Genomic DNA, 25,749 nt, shown 5'->3' on the forward strand with positions numbered 1-25,749 from the left:
CTCATTTTAATTTGATCTAAATAATGTTTTGTATGTGTGATGAAATGACAAACTATAGTCATAAATTAGGAACAAAAAAATAAGGAACGAAGCTCGTATTGCAAGGTCAGACATTGCCTTTACAATAATTATTCAAGGCTTCTTTTTAATTTTGTTATTAATTATTAATTTTTGTTTTTGAAATAATTGTATCTTAAATAAAAAAAATATAGTTATTAACTAGGGATGTCTGTAAGGTTTGGGCAGGAGGGGCTGTAGCCCCCTTCCCAATATCCAAAAAATAATTATTGCTAAAAAAAAAAATGAATCCTTTGTGTTGCTGTTGGGTTTTAAAATTTTGGAAAAAAAAAATCAATTTCTTTTAATAGCTATATATTTTTTTTTGAAAGGGTTACTCGTTGTTGCTTGGGCGAGCCCTAAGGTATTCTTACAGCCATTACAAGATAGCCCCTGTATATTAAATGAAAATGTATTATTATTTATTTGAAAAAAAAGTCTTATAAAATTCAAATAACATACAAACATATTTGCATGAAAAAAAATTGTCAGGATGAGAATTCCCTTTTTTATTATTGTTGAAAATTTGCCAAAACGATATTTGCTAAGAAAATTCCAAAAAAAAATTGCACTAATTTTCCGCAATTTTTTTTAATAGCATTGCAAAGGAGAGCAGAAACATACCAAGACTTTTTTCTCACTTGCAAAACTCCATAAGTTATGGAAATAATGTCTTCGAACAAATAACCCTCGTTAACTGGTTCATTTGTGCAAATATTGTAAAAAATGTTTTGGAAATTAAAATTATTTAGTGCGGCAATGTTAAAGCTTATAACTTTGTGTCCAAAATCCATCGTTTTTTAGGATTTTTTCTTAAAAGTTGAAAATTGACGTTTGATGAAAAAAAAGGTGGGAGGGGGGGATTTTTTTTTTTTTTTAATAATAATTATTCAGAATATGACTGATATTTAATTTAAAAAGGAATTTTTATGTTGTGAATTTTTATTTTAACGAATTTCTAGAGAAATTTCTACAAACTTTATTTTATCTACAAATCCAATATTTCATTTGAAATCCAATTTTTTGAATATAAAAAAAAAAAAAAAAAAACTAATTTGCAATTTTCACCAATTTCTTATTTTTGCCTTAACTTTTTTATTTTCGATAAATTTAGAAACTTTTTTTTTTCAAATAGTTTTTTTTTGAGATGCCACTTTTTGATTTATAACTCAGCCCCCTATCTAGTCTCCTTGCCCTCCGAAAAACAGTTTTTGTGTTTTGGGTATAGAATATGCCCCCTCCCCCCTTAGATGTGAGGAATGTAAAACAGTTATTCCTTACAAATCGTTACCATTCATAGTCTATGTGTATTTATTTTGCTTTAATTAGAAAAATTAGATGAGGCTCATATACTTGTATGTTCAACCCTTTATCCTCCTACTCAGATATATTTTATCTCTAAGTTCACAATATGCCCTTCAAAAAAAAATTTGAGAATAGCTATTGGTTCTGATTAATTAATATTTAAATATATGTGGTGTTCAACATAAAAACAATTTGAACAAAATTCAAGGAAATGAGAAAATCCAAATGATTTTTTTATGTCTATGTTCAGAGGATATATCCTCACAATACTTGAGAGCCAATTCGGAACCTGAATTCATGGGTTTGAAGTGGATTTAATGAAGCTTTTAAAAAGGATAATTAGGATTCAAATTACGTTGCAGTTGAAGATAAGGAATGACCTCTCAAAAAGGGTAGAAAAAGTGAAAAAAAATTCAAAATGATATTTAAAAAAATGACCCAATCCAATGAAATTGATAGAATGTGGGATAAACTAGTGAAATTAGACAACCAAGAGCTTGAAAGTGTTTGTCTCTAAAATTCCAAATTAAAAAAAAATGTTTGATGTCCTAGGTCTTTTGGAGGAACTGATTCTACGAATAAACGATTGCAATAGTTGAGCAGGTTTTATAAGTATCATGTTTGAAGATCATTTAGACGCAGTAAAAAAGTTTAAAGATGTTAAGGGGAACGTAGAACTGAAAGACAATATATTTTAGAATATATCAGGTCTGAATAACTTGAGTTCCTTGTAAGCCAATGGAAGTGTCTATAAAAAATGGAGTATATGTAATCAATACTGAGAGAAACAATGTTTGAATATGGGGTTATCATTGACGATTTTGAAAGTGTCCCTGATTATGCTATTCCAGAAAAGGAGGAAGACGTAAAATTTCCAAAAACTATCGACAGGATAATGACGAGGAACCTCAAGTTAAAAATAAAAGATCGGAAGACATATCTCTCGGTTGTACCAGTAGGGGATCGTAAGGTAGAATTTTCATCAGTGATGTAGAAAATTCAATAGTAAAGGATATCCTATACATATTTTGATAGAAATTAGTCTTTTTCTAAGAATAAGTGGGTTATAAGAAAGATCTAAGACAGAGGAGGAAGAATGTAATATTAATCTCCTTAAGGGGCATGAATTAAATGTATAAAAGGCATTGCCGGAGCACAAAGACAATAGAAATGGGTACAGAGACTACATACGACATTGAAGAATTGAGTAGTGCTTTTAATCCGTCGAAGTCCTACACTAAATTGTTTAGGAACTTTTTTAGTACCGTGGACTAATTAGTCTCCAATCCCACTTGTCGGTCCTTAATGAATGTAAAATCCATCCCTCGTGACGTTATTGAGTATTTTTATCCTTTCTTAAAATTATTCACTTATATAATAGTATAAATTATATAACTAAGTAAATATACCTATATTGTGTTCGTAATATATTGTATTATAATGAAAACCGGATTTTTTTTTGCAAGATATGTGCAATGCTCTTAATACATATCTCATATTTGATTTAATAAACCATCGATGTTTGTAGGAAAAATTTCAAGGACTGATAAGATCGGTCTTAAGGTGGGAATGGATCGAAATTAATTAGGACTAACACAACATTATTGCAACATCATTCCCCAAGGAACGATTGGAAAGTCCTTATGCAGAAAACTACCGTTCAGGAAAAAAAGTAACCAAAAAAACAAACATGATATGGGCACTCATATCCTTCGAGATGAGTCATTATACTAGAATATATAAAACACATCCTCAACTTGTGACCTCTGATTCGGAAGGAAATTGTATCCTCATTGATGTCTACTTTTTATGAATAATATCAAAATACTATCCGACCAAGAATGTCACCGGATTCATCGCTGAGTTAGCATGAACAACTGATAACAACAATTTTATTATTGGTGATCTGAATCTAATAATGAATCCAAACAGAAACTCAATGAGCTGTGAAGGGTCTCAAAATGGGTAAAATAAGGTGGAGGTGAAGTGTTTGATGACTGAATACCTCCTTGAGAATCTTTATATCAAGACTAAACCCACTCAACCAATGAATACTTTTGGTGACACTACAAAGTTAGGTATCTAGATAGAAATTCGACTTGATTACATTTGAGCTTCACTCAAAACGGTTGAAATGCTCTACGAGTTTAAAACTTTGCCACACGATATTTCCCACCAGATTTGGGCTTCCTTCACAAAAAGACGAACAAAGTTAGCATACTTCTGGAAATTGAATGCCTTTCTCATAAAAGACGATAAAATTGAAGGAATAATAGACAACGCAATGAAAATGCAGGAAATCAATTTACTTATCGCAATGATGGCTCAACAAAGGATTGTAGAACGATAGAGCCTCATAAATAACGAGGGAAGAAAGAAACATTAAGAAGAAAAAAACCTAATAATTAAATTAGAAAAGCTTAGTTAAACTTGAGAGGTTGGAGTAAATATTATAGAAAAATTAGACAAAATAATGGAATATTAATAACTTGGAAGAAAAATCCGCTCGAGAAAAGTCCTATTTAAGAAATAAATAAAAGAAAAACCATAAATATCTTGAAAAATGTCTTAGAAGTAAGAAAAGAATATGCTCTCTTCGAATAGGTCATGGAATACTGTCAAATGATCTTGATGAAGTATCAGATGAGATTATAGCGTTTTACTCAAGTCTGTATAAATGTCTAAAATCCTATATTCTACAAAATATTATTTTTGCCAAAGAAAGGTAACGCAAAAAATGGCCGTCTGTTCCGTAATAAACATTCTTTTTCTATAGAAAAAATTGCCTCTTTTGTTTAAAAAAAAGAGAAAAAAAACGAATTGAATCTCTGGAAATATGGGTCTATCGTTGGAATTCTATAAACAATTGCTTAGAAAACATACCCACTTCAAAATGAGTGTATGGAGAAACCTTAAAAATATGTAATTACTTTATTAATGATACTTTATTAGCTTTACTTCCAAAAAAAAAAAGGATAAGATAATTTTTTCATATCAAACGACGTGCCTTTACTGAGCGTAAAGGTTCAGTCTCGCTTCTCCTTCTCCTCGCCCTCCACTCAATGTCCATCCCGGATGAAATATTTTATTTTTTCGAAAATTACAAAATACTTTTCTACAATATTACTCACAGACCACAATTGGCATTATCTACCACTACCTAGAACCCCCTACCTTGAGTATTCCAATTTTTAAGAACCAAATATAAATGTAGCATTTTTTTACTCTTAATAAGGAATAATCACTATGTTTCTGTGAAAAAAGATAGTTAAAAATGTATTATAAAATTGTCAATTAGTCTAATAAACTTAAGCATTTACGTTTAAAACCAATAATAGGTTAGTATATTAACAATTGTCACCATTTTTACTAATAATTTCATTGTCATATCTGATTTCAAACGAACCTATAATGTAGAATATATATAGGTGGGTAGGGACTTATTCCCTACTCCATATCTCCTTTTCAATCGTTTGCTGAATGACTGTTTAATTTGAAATCATATATGAAGACATACATACCCGGAAATTCGTATTTTCAAACACAAATGCTGATATCATATCAATAAAATACAGGGTACTCGTGTGTATGGGAGTGGATAATCGATAAATACCTACCAAAACCATTAATTTACCCTAATTGATGTCAATGAGTGGCAATCCATAAGTTAATTTAATTTATAGTTATGTAAAAAACCTAATATAAACATAAAATAAGCTAAACTGTATAATCTGCATGTCATGTATAGCAATACACTTTGTTTTTATGGATCACTTAATTGATCCTTTATTTAATTTTTATTGAAAATTGATCCAGAAAGAAGATAAGTACGTTTTCTTTATTCTTTAGAATTATTTTATGATATTACGTGAAAAATATCGGATCTAAGGAATTTTCAAGTTACAACCTATATCAAATTATAGCGAGTAAAACCCCTTAAGAATACGGAAGAAAGTTGTCTGAAATAATAGGTTAGGTTGATAAAAGTGATGATGAATTCCGCTAACCGTTAATACAGCATATGAGCAGATTCTCATTCCATTACAATCTTTACAGGGTTTTCCCGTATTCGTTGATCTTGTCATAGAAATTTCTTACGTAGTCATGTGTCATTGACTCTAGTTACCAAACTTAGAATATACAAGTCGTCGTCGGACAAACTGTGTAGTTCAACCCCTTCCTCCTAACTGTATTATACGAAGATATGTAACCGATATACTTAAAATAGGTTAGAACGTGGAGTAAGACAAGAAAATCCACTTTTCTCTTATTTCTTAATTCTGTTACACGTCTTCAGATGTGTCCTGATGCACGAAAGCTTCACCAAATTCTGGATGACTTTGGAGAGAGAAAGGGGTGAAAAATAAATCCATGCAAATTACAAATACTCATTAATCTGTTAATAATACCTTAGAAGTCTTATGGGAAAGTTAAGAAAACAGTGATTCTTGGGAACTCGATCTCTATTGATGATATATGTCTAGAAATATGCAAAAAATAGAATCACAACGCTAGAACGGGTTAGGTACTGGAATATGGTAAATCATATTCTGCGATATATCTCTTACGATAAAGCACAGAACCAAATATGGTGGCAGTTAGGGAAAGAGGTTATTCGTCTTCCAAAAACCGTAGGATTAAAACGATTACTTGCAAAAAAACAAAAAAGAAGGAAAGATTATCGACATTGGTGCCTTTATATCTTTCATGGTAAAAGTGTCAGTTTCTAGTTAATTCCCCAGGAGAACCATTATTCACCATGTAGAAAAATGCAAAGCATACCCGAAGAGACAAGAAAAACAGAAGGCCTCCCTTTTGGAGAGGGATTGCATCAAAAAAAAAAAAAAAAATCAAATCCTTGAAGTAGACTAAAATTAAATACGGTGGGTGAGGCCCTTGAAACTCGAGAAACTCATTCACTAGTGAAAATGCTCAAAAATTTCCTTCAACAATACTCCTACAATCCAAGAGAATGAACCTTGCTAAAACAGATATTAAGGATGAGTTTGTGAAATTAGCAAGGAAGAAAGGCAGGGTTCTTCAATTCATAAAGTCCGTCTTGAATTCTATTCTTTGCCAGATATATCTAAAATATAGAATATTGTTGGACGTTTTCTTTTTTGTAAAACACGTTGAACTCACGTTATATTTGTACAGAATGCTACAAAACAGAAAAAAAAAATCCTCACCAAGACCGAGACTCCAATGTGTTGAATAAAATAATGAAATCTTCAGTGGCAATCTTGTTGTATCTTCCACTTTCTGTCTTCCTGGAGGGGCTCTCATCGCTGATAATGAACCTCCTGACTTTACGTACAAACTCAATAGAGTAATTAACTATGTTCAGGGCCTTTTTTTATAGAGTGATGGGCGAGGAGAAGATATGCAATGCCTGCACTATTTCTTTTATTCGTTGTCGTATCTCAACCAAAAATACCATGTGTGTCAGCAGATAAAATTCGCAACAATTTCTTTTTTATAACCCAACATTGATTGCAAGTAATAATGGCTTTATGGAGCTCGAATTGAGGCAGTACGATTTGCTTAATCACAACGTATATAATTTTGTAGCTACGTTCTTTTTATCGAAATTTATAAATAATTCATTGTTATTTAACTCGTTTTAATGATTCCTAATAAAATTAGGGGGAAAAAAAATAACAATTTCTTCAAAAAAAACTTGACTTGTATGGAAAAACCCTACTATGATTCCTTCGTCATAACTGCATACAACGTTGTCATAAACTGGAATTTAATCTCAAATGCCAAAAAAGGTCAAGTTTTATCATACTTACTTGGAAGTTTTTAAGGTATTTCTGCATTTACGTTAGACTGGTTCTTAAATTTAATAATATTTTTATTAAACTGGCTATACAACCTAAAATTATCAAAATAAAGCAATTTTTAATAATTGACTATTTAATGCACGATCTTAAAACATTGCCCAAATGGCTCATACATCAGGAGAGTCAGTAGGGGGTGGGCTGGAGGGTTTGTAGCCCCCAAACCCTCAAATAAGGAATTTTGCTTTTTTCTAGAAACATTTTGTCGTTCGGAAAAATTATGCAGCAGAGCAAACAATGTAATTTTTGAAATTTTTGGTGAAAAGCTATGGATTTTAGAATTTTTTTCAGAAAACTATATTATTGAATTTTTTTTTAAATTTAGTATTTCACAGTTAATTTTTAAAATTTTTTTCCAAAAAATTATGATTTGGAATTTTTTTCCTATATATTTATTTTCTGTGAAAAGCTATGGATTTTAGAATTTTTTCCCCGAAAATTATATTTTTGAAATTTAGTATTTGACATTTAATTTTTATAATTTTTTTAACTGAAGGATATATTTGAAATTTCTTTCCAAAAAATTTAATTTTTATAATTTTTTTATATATTTGAAATTTTTTTCCAAAAAATTTAATTTTCTATGAATAACTTTGGATTTTGACATTTTTTCAAGAAAATATAAAATTTTTGGATTTTTGTTAGAATAAAATTCAAAAACCTATCTCCCAAATATAATCCTGTGGACGCCCCCAGAGATTTTATTTCTTTATTTTTTACCAAAAGAATATTTTTGGACAATGTCCCCCACCGTCAATATTTCAAAAAACACACAAATTTAAATCTACATCGTAGTATATTTGATGTATAATTTAGAAATATATATCAATATTGAAGCCAAGTTTCTCAAAAATTACTAATATTTGTATGTTAAATACTTTATTTGGTAGTCAAATTAATTAAGAGTGACTATTTACATTTATTTCATATGAATGATTAATTGTATTGTGATGAAAGTGTAACGCCTGTAATTAAGTTTTATTGTAGGATGTTTAAGTATGGAGTGACATTGAGATTTTTATGGATTTTCAAGGGAAATAAACTCACTGAAAAATAATAATAGTGTGTTTTCCCTCGCTTTTATTGAAAATACTATTAAAACCTTGGATTTTTTGGAAATTATTTTTCAAGATTACAGAGGTATATTTAGATTTATTCAATGGGGCGTTTCCTACTACACAAATAACTTTTTTTTTTATAGAAAAAAAAACTGTAAATTTCATAACTCATCTTTTAAAGTGTTCAACAACATAGTCATTATTTTCACATTTTTTATGTGGATAAATCCTTCAGAAGTCGTGATGACAATTCTTCAAATGAATTTAATAAGAATTCAATTTCCTCATGGAACTTCAATAATTTCTATTTCAACTATTGTAATTTTTAACACTTACAGGACCAACCGTTATTATTTACCCATTGTAACACACACACTATTGAAGTCCATCGCAGGATCCTGGGTGAATAAGGAAACAAGTTTATTAATTATTAATTGAAATCCAAAGACCATGTTTTAATCAATGTATCCGTCCTCAGAATTGATGGTGAGCTGCAGACACTCTGGATGTACCCGGTGCTCATGGAGGCCCAGGCCGCGATGAGGGAGATCTTCAGGGCGCATTTGCTGTTGTGGCGTCTCCTGTAGGCCTTTGACTCCAAGTGCGCCTAGATGGATTAATCTAGGGCTTGAGGTGTGGGCTCTGCAGCGGCCAAAGTGCATTCTGGCCGGGAGCCAAACTTAGTTTTTCTTTGTGGTTTGGGCAGGTGCTCCATCTTGTTGGAACACCCAGGGAGAATTGCCAACCATGGATATGAACTATGGGAGAACTTTAGTGTCTATAAATTTGACACACCCTACAGCCTGTGTTCTAAAGGGAACCGAACGGGATTCATGGTTTTCCTGTTGGTTGCAATCAGACCTAGCATCATTACTGAAGCAGGGCGTTTGGTGGTGGAGATACATCAGTGGTCTCTTCTACATCCCCAAATGGGACTACTCGATCATTCTTCCAGTTTAGGACAGGGTCAATAGTGGAGGTCTTCTCATTAGAAAAGATCACAAAAAGTTTGCAGGTTCCCTGTTTTCTCCTTCTTTTTTTTTAACACCGCTAATGGGGACTTTTTCATCTTTCTGGCCATGTTAATAATTGAGGAATGTGGTTTTTTCTTAAAGGCTGTTGACGGACACGGAGGGTTTCTTCCCAAATTCTGGAGAATGCCTGAGGTCCTCCCAGGCAATTAACAGTATGAAAATATTGTTTATCGTCTTCCTAGAGGCCCAGTCTGCACCCAGATGTACTTCTGTGACAATCCTTCACTGAGGAGTGCTGTGCCCCCAATCCTCTTCTCGTACTGAGTGCTCATGGTGGCGACTAGGTCAATGTTTTTCTTAGCAATCGACAGTTATTTATGTGTTCTACAATATTGCTCTTCGGAGCACTGTAAAAACATGACTCTTAACTTCTCAAAATTTGCGTACTAGAGATGAGCAAATGATAACGGTTGGCCCGGTGTAGTACAACTAAATTACATAATACACTTTCAAATACTTATAAATATAAAAATGATTTTTCTATTTAATAGACAGTACTCTATCACCAATTAATATTTCCAGAACGCTTCTTGAATACTGTACATCTCTGAATTATATTATAGGAAAACATCTTATCCAAGTAATTGTTAACAGTGTCCTTGAGAACAATGACACAGAAGATATCGTTCACGACAAGGCTTGCCCTTGATATGCAGTCCATGTCTTATTCGAATGCGCTATCATCAGAGTTGTATGGTAGGTTGGGGGGGGGGGGCACATCTCTTTCTTGAACAAGTCAATGTTTCACAAAGGAAGACTTGGGTCTGGTCAGATGTTTAGACCGGTGTATCATCTGGGCAGAGCTACATTTTCACCAGGGAAGTTCGTTCTATGGATTAAAATTGATGGGTAATACATTCATGTAGTGATTTATATTGAGTTGATAATCAATGGCAAACCAGATCTGTTGTTGGGAGCTCAACATATACTGTAAATAGATGTGTGTCTCAGATTTCTGATTAATTAATTTAGCCTTATTTTCATAGGCAAAGATGGCTTCCAGGCTGCAATAGAAGGTCTGACACCTGCTGCAGATATAGTCTCTATCAAAGCGTCCCGGTACTGACTGACAGCCTCTGGGGGCCTCTATGTTAGGATGACGATCACTGCATGGTTTTCCTCAACATGCAACCAATAGGTATAGCCGAGTGGGTAGGCATTAGGGATATAATTGGCAAAAAAGGTCAAACAAGAGTTTAAAGGAACTCAAAAGACTTATTCAAAAGAGTCTTGAAACGAAGAGACGGGTTTCTTTTACTGTTGGTGTCAAAAGTGGCCTTTTCACCCTCATAAGGCTCTTTCCACCCATTTTTTATAGTACTCTTGACATTCTGGTATGAAAACGTAAGATCTCTTACATGGACCCTCATGGACTTGAACTGGGCTATTTTTTTCACATATATGGATCCAGTTTGGCTTTTGACAGAGTCCTTCTTTCTCTCCAACGTTTCGAACTTGCTGACAGTGGCTTTGAAGACGCTCAGCTACTTAGAGTGCGCAATTGGAAATGGTCACGTTCAAGGGTCATTTTATCAACTTATACGTAATTGTATTGTTTATGTTTTAATATATCGAAATATAAATTAATTTCTATCTCTTAATCTTCATTAATTATTGAATTTATTAGTGTTCAGATTTCAATGGACCCTCCAGTATGGCCCATAAGCTTTTTTCTTTTAAATTGTAAACTTCTCAACATTTGATCACAATACAAAATGAAAAGCGAGCACCAATTCGACAATTTAGACAAAAAGAAATCATTCTTTGTTTTGTCAATAGAATACTTTATAATATAATATATATTTAATAATATCATTGATGTTAAAAAGGACTGAATATTGAAATGATACAAGTGTTTTGGCTAAAATTTATTTACATTTTTATACAAAATTGGTGTTGAAACTTCATGTTATTAGAAAAAATTGGAGATATCGTTTTTCTTTTGGGATAATTTTTCAATATCGGGAAAATATTAAGAAGCTAGGGCCACCATTGAATATGAATGAAATACAATAATATTTTGCAGAGCCCAGTTTTATTATAAAGGAAACAAAATGGAAGGTTGGAAAAGTTAAAGTAAATTATCGATTTCTAAGAGCCAGCCTAACCGTTAGGTCGTATTTTATTCAACTCCATTTATTATTCCTTATTATAAGGCTTTGATTGTTTTCATTTATTAGGATCTATAATGATAAATCAATTATTATTATTATTGAAGTGAATGTCCGGCAATATCGTTGAAGGTTAATGCATAAAAACATTATTCATACTATACATATACGAGAGTGGTATGAAAAGTTTCCGACCTAACAAAGATACAAAATACTTTTTCTGAATTTTTTTTTCTCTTTATGTGTCTAGGGAAATTACACACGCAAAAAATATATAAAGAAACATTATGGATTATAATTAAATCCCTAAAATAAGAAGACATAACTACTATAAACATGGTAAACAGATAATGTACATTACTGCATGAATTTTCTCTAAAATATTCATAAAATATATCCATATGTATAATACAAACATTAAAATAATCATAAGAATTCCTATTAAAATTTTAACAATAAAAAATAAAAGAAAAGATACACAAGAGTTAAACTTTCAATGACAATAAAAAAAAAGACAACTATTGAACTTTTGAGGCGCGGAACCTCTTAAACTCTCTGTGGATACGTATCAGGGGACAAAGTAACTTCCAATTGTTATTCGAGCTTGAAGGGTAGTCGTGAATATGATCCCCCCGCATAGTTCCACAATAGACGATCCAGATCAGGGATTTTGATGGTGAATGCTGAATACCTTGTAGAGGTCCCAATAAAAATAGCTCTCAGTTCTTCCTTTCTGACTGGTTTGCCTTCAGTTAACATCCCAGCTATTCTACTTTTACAGCTCGAGAGATCAAACTCCAAGGCACGTGTGAATCATTAGCGACATTTGATGTCATCCCGAATAATAGCAGAGGTGTTACGAAATTATCCAGTAGTCCAGATATATAATGGGAAATAAATTCCTTCATAATGCAAAGAGCAGGGCAGTGAACAAATCTGATTTTTTTATATTTATTTTCCAACAGAGTCTCCTTGTAACTTTACAAGCTTCTCCCAGCAATGTTGCCATCTCTGTAGCCCATCCATATAGTACTCGTCGTTTTTCTAGGCAAAATCTTTGTTCACGACACACTTTTCGTTTTTGGCTCAAGTACATTAAGTTGGATTGACTTTGCCGCATCAAATTTTTACTCAAAAAACCTTTATATGGTTGCCATTGCTTCAATTTATTTAAAGGTTGCACTTTCAAAAACAAATACTAAATGCCAGCTCGACACTCAATTTGTACATTTGCACAAAAACATTCACATCAATTCACTCAAACGACTGTTACATAATAATTGCGTGTCCAAAATGTTTGAAACTTTGTGGAGTAACTGACAACATTTGATTTGACTAGCTTATATTTACGAGTGCTGTCATCTTCAAATTGAGGTCGTACACTTTGCAGACCACACTTGTACATCTGCCATGGGATGGATTTTACTTTACTAATCTTCAGGCACACTGCCAGGATATGTGTGTTCGAACGCCCTGGACCAAAAACTTTGTCCCTATCTGAGACGGCATCTCGGAAATGGGATATATTTATCTATAGCTGTATGTGGGACAAAGGAAGGCGGAGAAGTAGCCTTTTCTTGTTAAAAAAAAAAGGAAAAAAAGAATGCAAGTTCCATGGGCTTGCCTCATTGTATGAAATTTAAAAAAAATTGATTAATACAAAACTATATAGCAAGTTTGGAAACGAAGACTACGTGATCAATGTATACACATGGTAGTTGTCGCATGGCGACACTTTTGGTACTTATAACCAGCATGAATTCCCCTTTTAAACCGAATTAATAAGGTGAATTCTGCGAAGAGAAGAAAAAGCTACATACATCATGAGGAAAGAATGACAACTAGCGACATCCTACGGTAGAAAAAAACCATGAAGATTCTACTCTAGCTAACAGTCCCATTTCGTCACTTTATTTTAAAGCTTTATGAAAATATATTTCAACATTAGAAGTTACATCCAGTCATAAAATTAAAGTAAGAAATACAAATCATACAATTATAATCTATCTATTTATGTCAAGGTATTCATGGTTTTATGAAAGATATTCCTATGTTTAAAGTGAGAATCCGTTGAGTGTATTTTCTTTCAATTTTCTTGTTTATCTGATATGTTAATTTTAGACTCTGGTATCCGAGCAGAGGTTCTTGATCGTGAGGAGGAAGTTTCACATATGGAGGGTTTTGGCATTGCCTGGGGGGAGGGGTCGTATAAAATACCATTTATCTATTAAAAAAAAAAATATATATATTAAATAATTCTATAGAAAAACCTAGAGCCATCCCTATCAAACTTATTTAATGACTAAAGTAATTGAAAAATGTACTCAAAATTACCACATCTTACAAATCAATTTTAGGTTTTTGATTTGGACGTGAATCACTATAAAAATCAAGTATGTAAACCAAAATAATTTTCTTTATGACGTGCATTATCTTTTAAATACTCATATATCCTTGTTAACAGTAGTTAGCAGGGTTTACATCTTGGAAAGTTGGGATTCGTAGAGGATTAACTTCTATCTAATTAATAAACAAGTCTAAAAAGCCTCTGAGAAAGAGAATAAGTTATGTGTGACGTCATCTAAAGTCATCGAATCTTTACACAGAATGACTTGTCTCCCAAGATACTTTTCATTCGAGTCTGACTTTAATTGAAATGACTCGTGAATTGACTTGAACTCTGAATGAATTTGTGAAACAACTTTGTGCAAAAAACAGTGGAGATAATTTTTGAAATATGAATGCCCTGGACATCTACTAAATAATACCCTTCATTTTTTAAAGTCAAATACTGATTTTATGATAATTCAAAGGGATTCTGCATAATATAGGAATATATTTTTGTCAATCTAATACTTACATCTTAACAGTTTCTTTCTCAACATTGGCATGATTGAGGCATATTTCTGAGTACAAACGGTTGACATCAAAGTCATGAAATATTGTATATGAAAATGACAGGTATGAAATACTGATATTTAGATAAGTCGTGAGGTAATCCGAATTCAATCCAATAGCAAATTCAAAGTGAAATGTATAAAGATATTTAAATACATACAACACAAATAAACTGATATATAGACCGTGACCCGCTTTTACTTACGAGTGATACCATCTTCACGTTAACGTTGGAAACTTTTCAGACCATATTTTCAATCTACGTATTATGTACATGGCAGATACTCTTGCGATCAAAATTGGGCGATCCCATATAAGAAAAGACTAATGATAGTAATATGTACCTACATAACATACAATATATGAGTAATTTCAAAATTCACTGAGTCGAAACATATGTATCTATAGAGACAAAGCATATCTATTACATAATTCCTCGTGGTTCTTATAGTTTTATGTACAGGGTGGTCAAGATAAATTGGAAAATATTTAAAGGATGATAACGAAATAAACTAGATAGTCTAAAAACATTTATATTTTTTTTTTATTATTTGAAATTTACAGTGAATGAAATTCAATTATTAATAATGCGATCCGCCTTTTTTGCTAATCTCTACCACACGGCGCAAGAATCTTTGACAGGCCCAAGCGACCTCTTGCAGATCCATCTTTACCACTGTACGGGTAATATACTTATTCAGGGCCTCCACATACGAATAATAATTGGCAAAATCCTCATGCACCCCCCCAAGAGATAGAAAGTGCAAAGGTTCAGTTCTTGGATGTTTACAGTTCCAAAATCCGGGCTCTAAAAGTGAAAATTTTTTTTTGGCCTTGTGGATGGGTGTACTGTCTTGTTGGAAGGTGTAATTTCTGTCTTGTGCTACTCCATACATTCAGGGAATGTAAATTAAAAGTACAGAACCAGTACAGTGGCAAAGATAGATCCGCACAAAGTTACCCGGGCCAGCCAAAGCTTATGGCACCGTGTGGCTGATGTAATCAAGAGAGGTGAATCTTATTATAAATAATTGAATGACATTAAATATAACTTTCAAATAAGACAAAAAATAAGGTTCTACTCACGTCTAGTTTGTTCGTTATAAGCCTTTAAATTTTTCCCAAATTTATCTGAAACACCCTGTACTTCTATTTATTTATTTTTATGCATTTAAATATATTTTAATGCATTATATGTAATAATGATATCAGGTGGAAGATCCTTATCGTTTGATCACATCATTTAATTTTGTCATGTTACTTTTTTCAAATTTTCAAACATGATTTAACCAATTTTATACAAGTCAACAGAATTTAAATTTTTCAAAATCTCTTCAATTTCATATCTAGTCCTCGTAGTACTTAGTTTTTTCCTATCAAATCTGATTTTGGTGAATTTTTAGTATAAAATTTAGGGAAAGGATAACTAACTTTTATTTGAGTTATTGATTATTTTGACACCCCAAAGTTGGCTCAAACCTATGAAAAGCGTAAAAATACTCAAACATTTCATTAAAAATTTTTGAAACCATATTCAATACAAAAAAATTGGTAACTGTTTCGTGATTAACTTGTAAAGTAATAGTAGACTGAACATGATTTTTTGACTTGGGTTATAAACAGTTTTCGTTATTATTGTATTTTATATCTTACCTCCATAAATATAAAATCTGAATTAAATTAAATTATTTTAATAACTTATCTATTCAAAACGCAAACGTGACCATTGTGGACATTTTAGAAAAGTATTTAACTCTTACTGTATATTTTTAACTGGAGTATCAATGTAATTTTAGTTATAAATAATAACTTTTAACTCTGAATTATTGTAAACAAAACCTGACAATTTGTATAAAACCCCTATGTGTGGCAACACTGCTCATCATTAAAGGAAAGTAAATCTACATGTTAAAATTTATCAAAAAGAAATTTTTTAGGATTTATGTAGTTTCTTAAAATCTGAGGAGATTATTTGTTTTGTTTTAATGATGAGCATACCGGGTGGCCCATTGAAATCTGAACACTTACTAATTCAAAAATTAATGAAGGTTGAGTGATTGAAATTAACTCATATTTCGATATATTAAAGCAAAAACAAAAATAAAATAAAATAAACCTGAGCTATCTAGCTTACTTACAAGTCGAGAAAATGAATTTTCATTCGCACACTCCAATGGATTTTGTGTGAACAGGACCATTAACTACCCCGTCAGCAAGTCTGAAATGTTATAAAGGAAGAAGGGCTCTGTAAAAAAAGGCCAAATTGGACCTGGAGGAGTTGAAGAAAACATCTCAGGCCAATCCCCTCAAGTCCATGAGGGCCCATGTAAGATATCTCGGGGTTTAAACCAGACTATCACAAAAGCTATCGACAAGGTGGATGGAAAGAGCCTTGTGAGGGTGGAAAGTACACTTTTGATACCAGGAACCCATCTCCTCTGTTGCAATACTCTTTAGTCTTTCGAGCTCTTTTTTTTACACTTTTGGCCCCCTCAAGCAATGATATCAATCCCATCGACTACAATTTTGGGGTGCATGTCGAGAAGAAGGTCTGTAGTGTCTTTCATCCAAACACTGAGACCCTCAACCTGTAAGCCAGCACTCGGACGCATTGAAAGATAACTAAATTCTTAGCGCTACCATGCCTTCCGCCTGGAAGCCATCATTGCCACTAAAGGCGGCTACATTAATGATTCAGGGACACATCTATTTATTGTATTAATTTTGGTGAAATTATATTGTTAAAAAATAAATTGTATCTTGTCGAAGTTTAAAATTCAAATTGTTCAGACTTTAATGGACCACCCGGTAATGATATATTTACCGAAATGGCTAATCTTGGACTGTTTTAATTAAAATTATTAAGGGTTGGGTTTTAAGTAGTTTTAGAGCGACAAAATGACCAAATACACACCGCTATAAGAAAATTCCCCTCCTCTGAAAGATTTATCTTTTGAGATACCAAAGATCATGTCACATGTATGCTATTTTTTAATCCCTTTCGGAAATTCCGTTTGTTTATTCAATTAGAAGTGTGAAAGGTTGTGTAATTGGTTATAAATTAAGCCATGCCACCCTTATTGTTGCTAGCAGACAAAAAGTGTTCACGTATGCAATTTGTGAATTGATCTTGTGGTCATTGTTATACTATTTGATTCATAGCTTTAATTTTTCATATATGAATTTCTTCTCAGCTTAACACGAGATGATTTGAGTTCGAATTCAGGAGTAACTGTAATACAATCTACACCTGATAGGACAATACAATGCAAGGTTACAAGTATAATTTGTGTTGCTACTGAATTATAATTGATTTTGTAGAGGACAACCACACTGTGTCTATGGATTTAATTCAATAAACTCTTATTGGTTTTTTAGCAGTAGAAGGACTCAAAAGTGCTTAATCTAAATACTATAGGAATGCCATATATGAAAATGCGTACGAGGATAGGACACTTAATTGACTATTTTGATTAAAAAAGTGTTTGATAGACTTGTTCAATCCTACCAATCCTTTGGTGTTTAATCTTTACCGTGTATTTACTTAAGACTTAAATCTTATTTAATCCTGAAAGAAGACGAATATGTACTTTGAGTATAACAATGTTTGTTTTTTGGTTGTATTTTTTTGTTGTAAATGACTTGACATTTATCTTTTGTACATATCAGAATAAGTTTTTGTTGTACATGGGTATACCTATCTTAAAGATTTTGATAGCAATTTTTGGTACATAAATAAAGGATTATTATTCTCTGAAGAAAAACTATCAAACTTGTCTTTTGATATGAATATGTTACAAATGGCTACCAAATATATTTTAATGTTTTGCATTACAAACAAAATACAAAGTCAACAACCAATGTTTGTTAAACTATGTCGTCTATAATAATTTAAAGCTAGGGATGACCAAAACGTAGATAAAAATAATAGATTTGAGATTAGAAGTGGTAAAACAGTTTGCAACCGTTGTTCTTTTTTGAAACTTTTTTTCATTCTTTCAATGATTGTCTTTATGATAATATCTCTCTATCAAAGATCAACTACCACCTACTTTTGGTGTAATTTTTTGTAAATGTTCAATAGAATAATAGTTTACAAGATTTAAATATAACTTACTACTATTGGAAATGTCGAAGGCTTTCCTTTTTAAAGCAATACCGCCTTCCCGTCCACAATCATGCAATAGGCAGCTGATGTTAATAAGGTTCTTAACTCAGTAGTGATATAAGTATTGCTCCCACATTCTTTTGAAACTGAATAATTCCTTTAATCAACAATCGGCTATAATTGTTATATAAGTTCTATCTTTATTATTCACCTTCTATCATGAATTGTTTTGTTTTTTTCATATCGTTTTCATTGACCTATTAATCATTTTTTATGGGTGGACAATTCCTCAAAGGATATTCCACTGGAAAATATTTTTTTATTCACTTATTTTAATGTGATTTTAAATGATAATTTGATTTTTCATATAAAATCTATCAATTTATCATACTTTTATTGTGAAAATCAATTTTGGCTGCTAAAAGGGAAATTTTTGGCAACTCTAAAAGGGTTAATCATAGTAATTTCTTGATAGAAATTGACAATCATTTGTCAAAGACTACAAATTTAATCCACACTCAATTTTGAGAAAAATCATTTAAGTTTCCTTATGTATTGACGGATCCGAGATAAAGAATGTTTTTGATTTCAAATATCAAAGGAATGGCTGTTAAAACATTTTTTTTTTCTAATTAATCGTTCCATTTTTCCACGCTCAGGCGCTCAAAACGAATGGAAAGCATAAACTTGTTATATACGAAGTCGATTCCATAAATTCAGACAATTGTAATTCGTATCAAAAACTGAATCTAGAGTAATAAGTATAAAATTTTTTAAGAAGTGTGAGATTAGGTGTTTGAGAATGTATTTGTTTTCTAATATCAAATAAACATTCATTGTAAAGGGGAAAAAATAAGCAAAGAGATACTATATTTGAATAAGCTTACGCGGGTTAGTTGCCTGATCACTCCAGGAGTACATGTTTACGGTATGTTAGGGAAATTTTACAATTCAAATTGTGACATAAAGATAACTCTTCAAGATGTTGCTTATCTGAAACTATCATCAGGACAAATCCTATTTATACATTGGTCAAAAACACTCAATTTTTGAATTTTTTTCAAATAATATAATTTTTGAATTTTTTTCCAAATAATTTAATTTTTGAATTTTTTTCCAAATAATTTAATTTTTTATGAGTAGCTATTCATTTTTCTCAACTGTGGATTTTTGAAATTTTTTTCCAAAAAATTTAATGTTTTAAATTATTTTTGAAATTTAATAATTGAATTTTTTTTAAATTTAATAATTGAACTTTTTTTAAATTTAATAATTGAATTTTTTTAAATTTAATAATTGAATTTTTTTTAAATTTAATAATTGAAGAAAATTTATTATTAAAATTTTTTTCAATAAATTTAACTTTCTTTGGGTAGCTATAGATTTGGAAATTTTTTGAAAAAAAATTTTAAATCTGAAATATCAATTTTTTAAATTTTTCTGAAAGCAATTTAATTTTTTGTAAATAGGCATAAATTTTGAAATTTTTTGTGAACGGCTGTGGAATTTTGAAAATTTTTTTCCAAAAAATTGAATATTTTAATAATTTTTGAAAATTTTTAATTTTTTTAAATGGTTGTGGATCTAAAAATATTTTTCGAGAAAATTTAAAAATTGAAAATTTTTTTAAAAGAAATTTGATATTTCAAATTAATTTTTTTCCAAATTTTTTTAATTGTTAGATTGGAGTAATCATGTATATACTTGGTGGTTAACTTGTAACCCTCCCCAAATAAATAAATCATTATTTTTTGAGACTTTTTCTTCTTCATGTTATACATGAAACCAATGTATGAAATTTTGTCCTGAGATGTAAAGTATTCAGATAAATTGGCATTATATGGATTGTATATCGGATTAAATTTACGAATTACAGATATATTTACATCGTTGTACTTCATTCTCAAACTTAAAACCTCGATAATCCTTACCCAAGTTTTTCGCAACGGCAGGCTTGCCTGTACATAACATATTATTTGATCTTTCATAGAGTAAATCGGCTTTTAAAATAAACACATACAATCAATTCAATGATGCATTTGCAAATCATATACATATGCATATGTAGGGCTCATATTTTAGGAGTTTATTTAGTTGGGATCATTTTTGAGAAACACTATACAACTATTCAAAGGGGTGGGCTGGAGGGGCTGTAGCCCTCTCCCAATTTAATGACTTTTTTGCTTGATACTAGAATTTTTATACAGCAGAGTAAAAAAATGTAGTATTTGAATTTTTTTTCCAAAAATGTTATATTTGTAATTTTTGTTTTTATCAATTTTTTTCGAAAAAAAATTAATTTTCTGTAAACACCTAAAGCCTTTTGAATTAGTTTTTTCAAAAAAGTTCCGAAAACCATGCCCCTCCCTAAATATATATTTAGCACCTACAATTTAAATGGATTTGTTTTCTCATTTTTTAATAGATTTTGGTCAGTCAATTTCTTGACTTTTTTTTTCTCCCTTCGGTCAATCGTGACCAAACGGTTTGAAGAAACTTTTCTTAGATTAAACGATATCAAATACTGCTACTAATTAAAATATGAAAATTATTTATGAATACTTTATTTATATGATTAGAAAGTGTTTCAATTTACATTTTGAAAATAAATAATGAGTCATAAAAACATAATATCATAATAAATATTTTTTAGTTAAGAGATTCTTTTGATTGCCAATTGCTTCAAAACTTCCTTTTTTGTTAGAGATGATAAATAATATGGGTAAAATAAAATAGACCAACGTCTAACTGAATGCATTGATTGATTGCAAAAAGCCGTTTTAATGGTTCTTCATTGTTTGATTGGAGTAATAATGTATATACGTTGGTATCTTATTAACCGGGAAACACTCGTGGAGCGGGAACTTGAGAAATATATATATTGCTTGATTTTGGGATCCCGTTTGTAAATAATAAAGACATTATAATTTACCGGGTGGTCCATTGAAAACTGAACGCTTACTAATTCAATAACTAATTAAGGTTGAGTGACTGAAATTAAGTAAAACAAACCTGAGCTAACTAGATTACGTACAAATCGAGAAAATGACGTTTGAATATGATCGACAAATTTTTATTAGCACACTCCAAGCAGTTAGGCATCTCCAGAACCACTGTTTACGCCGTCAGCAAGTCAGAAACGTTGGAGAGGAAGAAGGGCTCTATCATAAGGCCAAACAAGATCCGGAGGAGATAAAGAAAACAGGACAAATCCTTCAAGTCCATGGGGCCCATGCAAGAAATCTCAATGTTTTACACTATACTATCCAGAAAACTATCAAAAAAGGGAATGGAAGAAACATTGTGTGGGTAGAGAGACCACTTTTGAGATCAGCAATGAGAAACCCATCTCCTCCGTTGCCAGACTCTTTGAATGATTCTTTTCAAATCTTTTTTGACACTTTGGCCCCTCTAAAGCCCTGATGCCAACTCCATTCACTACACTATCTTGTTGAAGTTTAAAATTCAAAAGTGTTTAGGTTTTAATGGACCACTCGGTATTTGGAAAGAATAGTTTGTAAAAAAACTTGCAGATTTTTTAGTATGTATTTTGACGTTTAAATATATAAATTAAATCACACTTATAGTATGAAATAATTAAATACAGTATATCTAGCGTATTTCCAGTAGGTGTAAAACCCCAATAAATGCAGTGAAAACGGAATCCCGGGATTCCTAAAGAGAAACTGATGTATATACACATAATACCAATAAAAGTTAATTTAATACATACTTAGTGAGTTATATGTGTGTTAAAAAAATCATCGTAGGAGGTGCTAAGTTAGGATCTACCCATTTACTTATTTTCCTTGTCATGATAGTCAATTTAAATATAAATATCAACTTAATGCATTGTTTTAATAATAAAGTCGTTCCAATTTGAAATTAAGAGGTGCTAAGTACAAAAAAATATGTGACATTTGAAGGTGTTAGAATGGGTGAGGGAAAAAAAGTTTGAAATTAAATTTTTTATTATTATTAATGACACCAAAATTCAATGCATACACAATTAACTTGAAGTTATATATAGATTTTTATATAAAGTTTAAAATAGGATGTTTATGGGTTGTTAATTTTTGTTGATTGAAAATGGTTAATCTTTTTTTTGTTCAGCAAAAAGGGTACTCTTAATACCCTTGAATATTGGAATAAAAAAGAATGCCTCAACAATAGAGTGTGTTATCTTTTTTTTAATGTCATCAATTATCCTCTAGTGCAGTGGTTCTTGAAGGCACTACCGGGGGTATTTGAGATATTCAATGAATATTTTACAAGTCCGCATCCTCAGGAAGTGTACTGTAGTAACCCCCCCAATTAATAAATTATTTTTTACAAAAATATGTAATATTTGATTTTTTTTTCCAAAAAATCTAATATTTTAAATTTAATTTTCTGTGATTAGCTATATACAATATATATATATAAATTCTCTGCAAAAATTTTATATTTCAATTTTTTTTCGAAAATATTATATTTGAATATTTTTTCCAAAAAAATTAATATTATGAGAAAAGCTGTGGATCTGAAAAAAAAAATTCAAAAAATTTTTTTTGGACAATAAACATGTATTCCGAAAAAAAATTCAAAAAACTTTTATTTTTTGAGAATAGATTTTGAACTTTCTTTCGAAAGAAATTTATAATTTTAATTTTTTTTTCAAAAAATTTTAATTTTTGAATTTCTTTTTGATAAAAATCCAAGAACCAATACCCCTCCAAAATATAATCCTGTGGACGCCCTTGTCATTGAATCTAAAACTGCTTTGTGCTGGTGTGGAGTACTTGGGTTAAATAAATATTTTACCCGTGGTACTTCAAAAAAGGTTGAGAACCCTTGCTCTAGTAGATAAAAAGAACATTGTCTTTCCTCCTTTGCACTTAAAATTTAAATTGATGAAGCCGTTTGTCAAAGCTCTTAATCACAGTGGAGAGCTTCAGCTATTTATTTTCAACTTTTCCTGGTGTCAGCGTAGAGAAGAAAAAGGCTGGAGCATTGGATGGACCTGAAATAAGAACACGTATGAAATATCGAATTTTATCATATGACACATATGATGTCGGTTTATTATTGGATGAAAAACAGTCCAGAAGTACAGGCAGAGATCTGCAAAAAAAAAAAAAATATATATATGTATATTCAAATAACTTTAAATTGTCATTGATTTTGTGAACCATATATACATGTATTTTTCGTATTAGGAAAATTGCCTTGGGGAAAATCGCCCGTGGAAGATTGCCCTGGGGAAAATTGCCCGTGGAAGATTGCCTTGGAGAAAATTGCCGGTATTTTATTTAAACTTCATAATGAATAATAACACATACTAAATTCGCTTAGTAGGATTTATAACAAATATCTTAACATATTTGTTTGTTCCGTTCGTCAAGGGAGTACCTTCAAGTGTAGATAATAGTATTGCAATATAGGAGGAGGAGGGGGAATGGTGGAATACCCTTCAGCTTGGCCCAGGGGGGAGCGTCACATGGCTAAAAATCCCATCAATTCATCCAAATAATCCTTTTAATATAAGAAAAAAATAGCTCCAAGCACTCGGGTTGCACGGGGAACTTGGGGGTACCCATGGATCCTTAAAAACAACTGCTAATTCATCTAAAATTCATCCAGTATTTACCATATTTTAAGAGGCCCTATGATATTTATTTCTCCCCTCTCCTATATTCCTATCTTCACGATTTGAGTTTATGATGCAAACACAAGATTTTAGATGAACTTTAGTCTTATTAAGCTCAATTGTTTTTTTGTTTTTTTTAACATAGAAGAACATTTGACAAAAAAGGTCTTTTGTTTGATTTTGAAAATCAATAGAAACCATTTCAAATCCTTCCTTCTGAGAAATTTCATTTTCTTTATTTTGGAGATGTGACAAATGGCACCCTCTGTATAGGCCTCGTCATGTCTGGAATCACAGTAACCTTCTTGTGTTGACTTGATAGGGATGATTCTTGTGTATCATGTGATTAAAAAGTTTTTTTAACACCTATTCAATTGCATTTATGAAGAATTTATATATCTTATATGAAATTGTGCATCAATATAAAATAGAGCCTCTGTTATCTTGCTTCAAAACAACATCTCTGTTGGAACTTTACAAATTACAATTTGCTGCCTTTATTTACTCTAGCAAGATCACTCCCGACATCATTGAACAGTGCGGGATCAGCCACTACACGGTTTACAATGCCTGTAAACGCTTAGAAGATCTATAAAATCTTTTTTAAGATCGTCCTTGGTTAGAAGTCTGTATGCCCCACCACAGTGTGCAATTGTATCAAAGCTGACGGAGTTAAATCTTCAAGATATTTGGAGAAATTTTTTTCTGTCTCAAGGCACAGGAAACTCCTTTTTGAACGTAGTCGGTGTCTCTTGAACTTTATTAAACATTATAAAAATGTCGTTTACTTTTTCTCGGATAAGAAGAGATTTGATATTGATCTGGTCATAAGTCAGAAAAATAATAAAATCAACGGTATCCCTAGTGAAATTCACCAATTATACAGGACAAAATACAATGAGGCTAAGTCTTGTGGCTCTAAATACATCAATCTGGTCGGATAAGGATGTTGATTATAGCGGTCTATAACTTGGTGATCTTGTAGAAAAAGGTTACCCGTATATTTACAAAATCATACAGCTGTCTCGGAAGTATAATTGGGTATTCTATTACATATCATACTGCAAATATTTTTCAAGAATGGTTTGCAAAAAGTATCAATATCTGTTTGGAAGAACTTTGATCTCCACAGAGCGTCGACTTCAAACGATTGGACTACTCAATATGGTGGCAAATACCGTAGTCGGATTGAAAGGAGAGAAGGGGAGGGACTTGTATTTGGGAATGGTCAAAAAAGGGATTGGAGAGCAGATATAATCTTTTTCAGGCTTGAATAACAAGAAAAATAATTCCATTCTTCTTATGGAATATTGGGATGTCCCAAGTTCATCAATTCCATTGTAAAAATATTTTATATTAGTACACACTATATTAAAGATAACTAATGAAAAATTAAAAAGTTTATATTTAGTTTGTTTATGTTGAAATTCTAAACTAAAACGATCTACTATACATATAATAGGTAAATTTTTATTGTAAAACATACTTGCATACAATATTTATTCTTGCTCTCTGTCTATTTGATGTAAATATAATCAAAAACCCGCAGTCCTTTTTGATACTCTTGGAAATGCAGAATATAATTGCCATGTTCCTTCTTCAACCATAATGAAGATTAAAGATACATACTAAGACTAACTCGCGAATCCTCTTCTTCCTTCATTTACCTAATTCCCTTTTTAAATTCGTATTTAATAGGCGTTCTC

The 25,749-nt window shown here is 31.3% G+C and overlaps 1 protein-coding gene across 2 annotated transcripts in view; it reads left to right on the top strand.

Moving 5' to 3' along the window:
- Nucleotides 1-25,749, top strand: part of Tpt (tRNA 2'-phosphotransferase) — a 47,350-nt gene that overhangs the window by 14,020 nt on the left and 7,581 nt on the right. Inside the window, exons 3-4 of one of the 2 annotated variants that reach the window (XM_071893292.1) lie at nt 11,324-11,411; nt 11,478-12,611. The exons of the other annotated variant lie outside the window; for it this stretch is intronic. Coding sequence (XP_071749393.1) covers nt 11,324-11,411; nt 11,478-11,538 — 149 coding nt within the window. The 3' untranslated portion in view covers nt 11,539-12,611. Of the gene's footprint in view, nt 1-11,323; nt 11,412-11,477; nt 12,612-25,749 lie in introns of those variants that run through there. 2 annotated transcript variants of the gene reach the window in all.

This window comes from Lepeophtheirus salmonis, chromosome 14 (genome assembly GCF_016086655.4).
Source record: "Lepeophtheirus salmonis chromosome 14, UVic_Lsal_1.4, whole genome shotgun sequence".
Taxonomy (NCBI): Eukaryota; Metazoa; Arthropoda; class Copepoda; order Siphonostomatoida; family Caligidae; genus Lepeophtheirus; species Lepeophtheirus salmonis.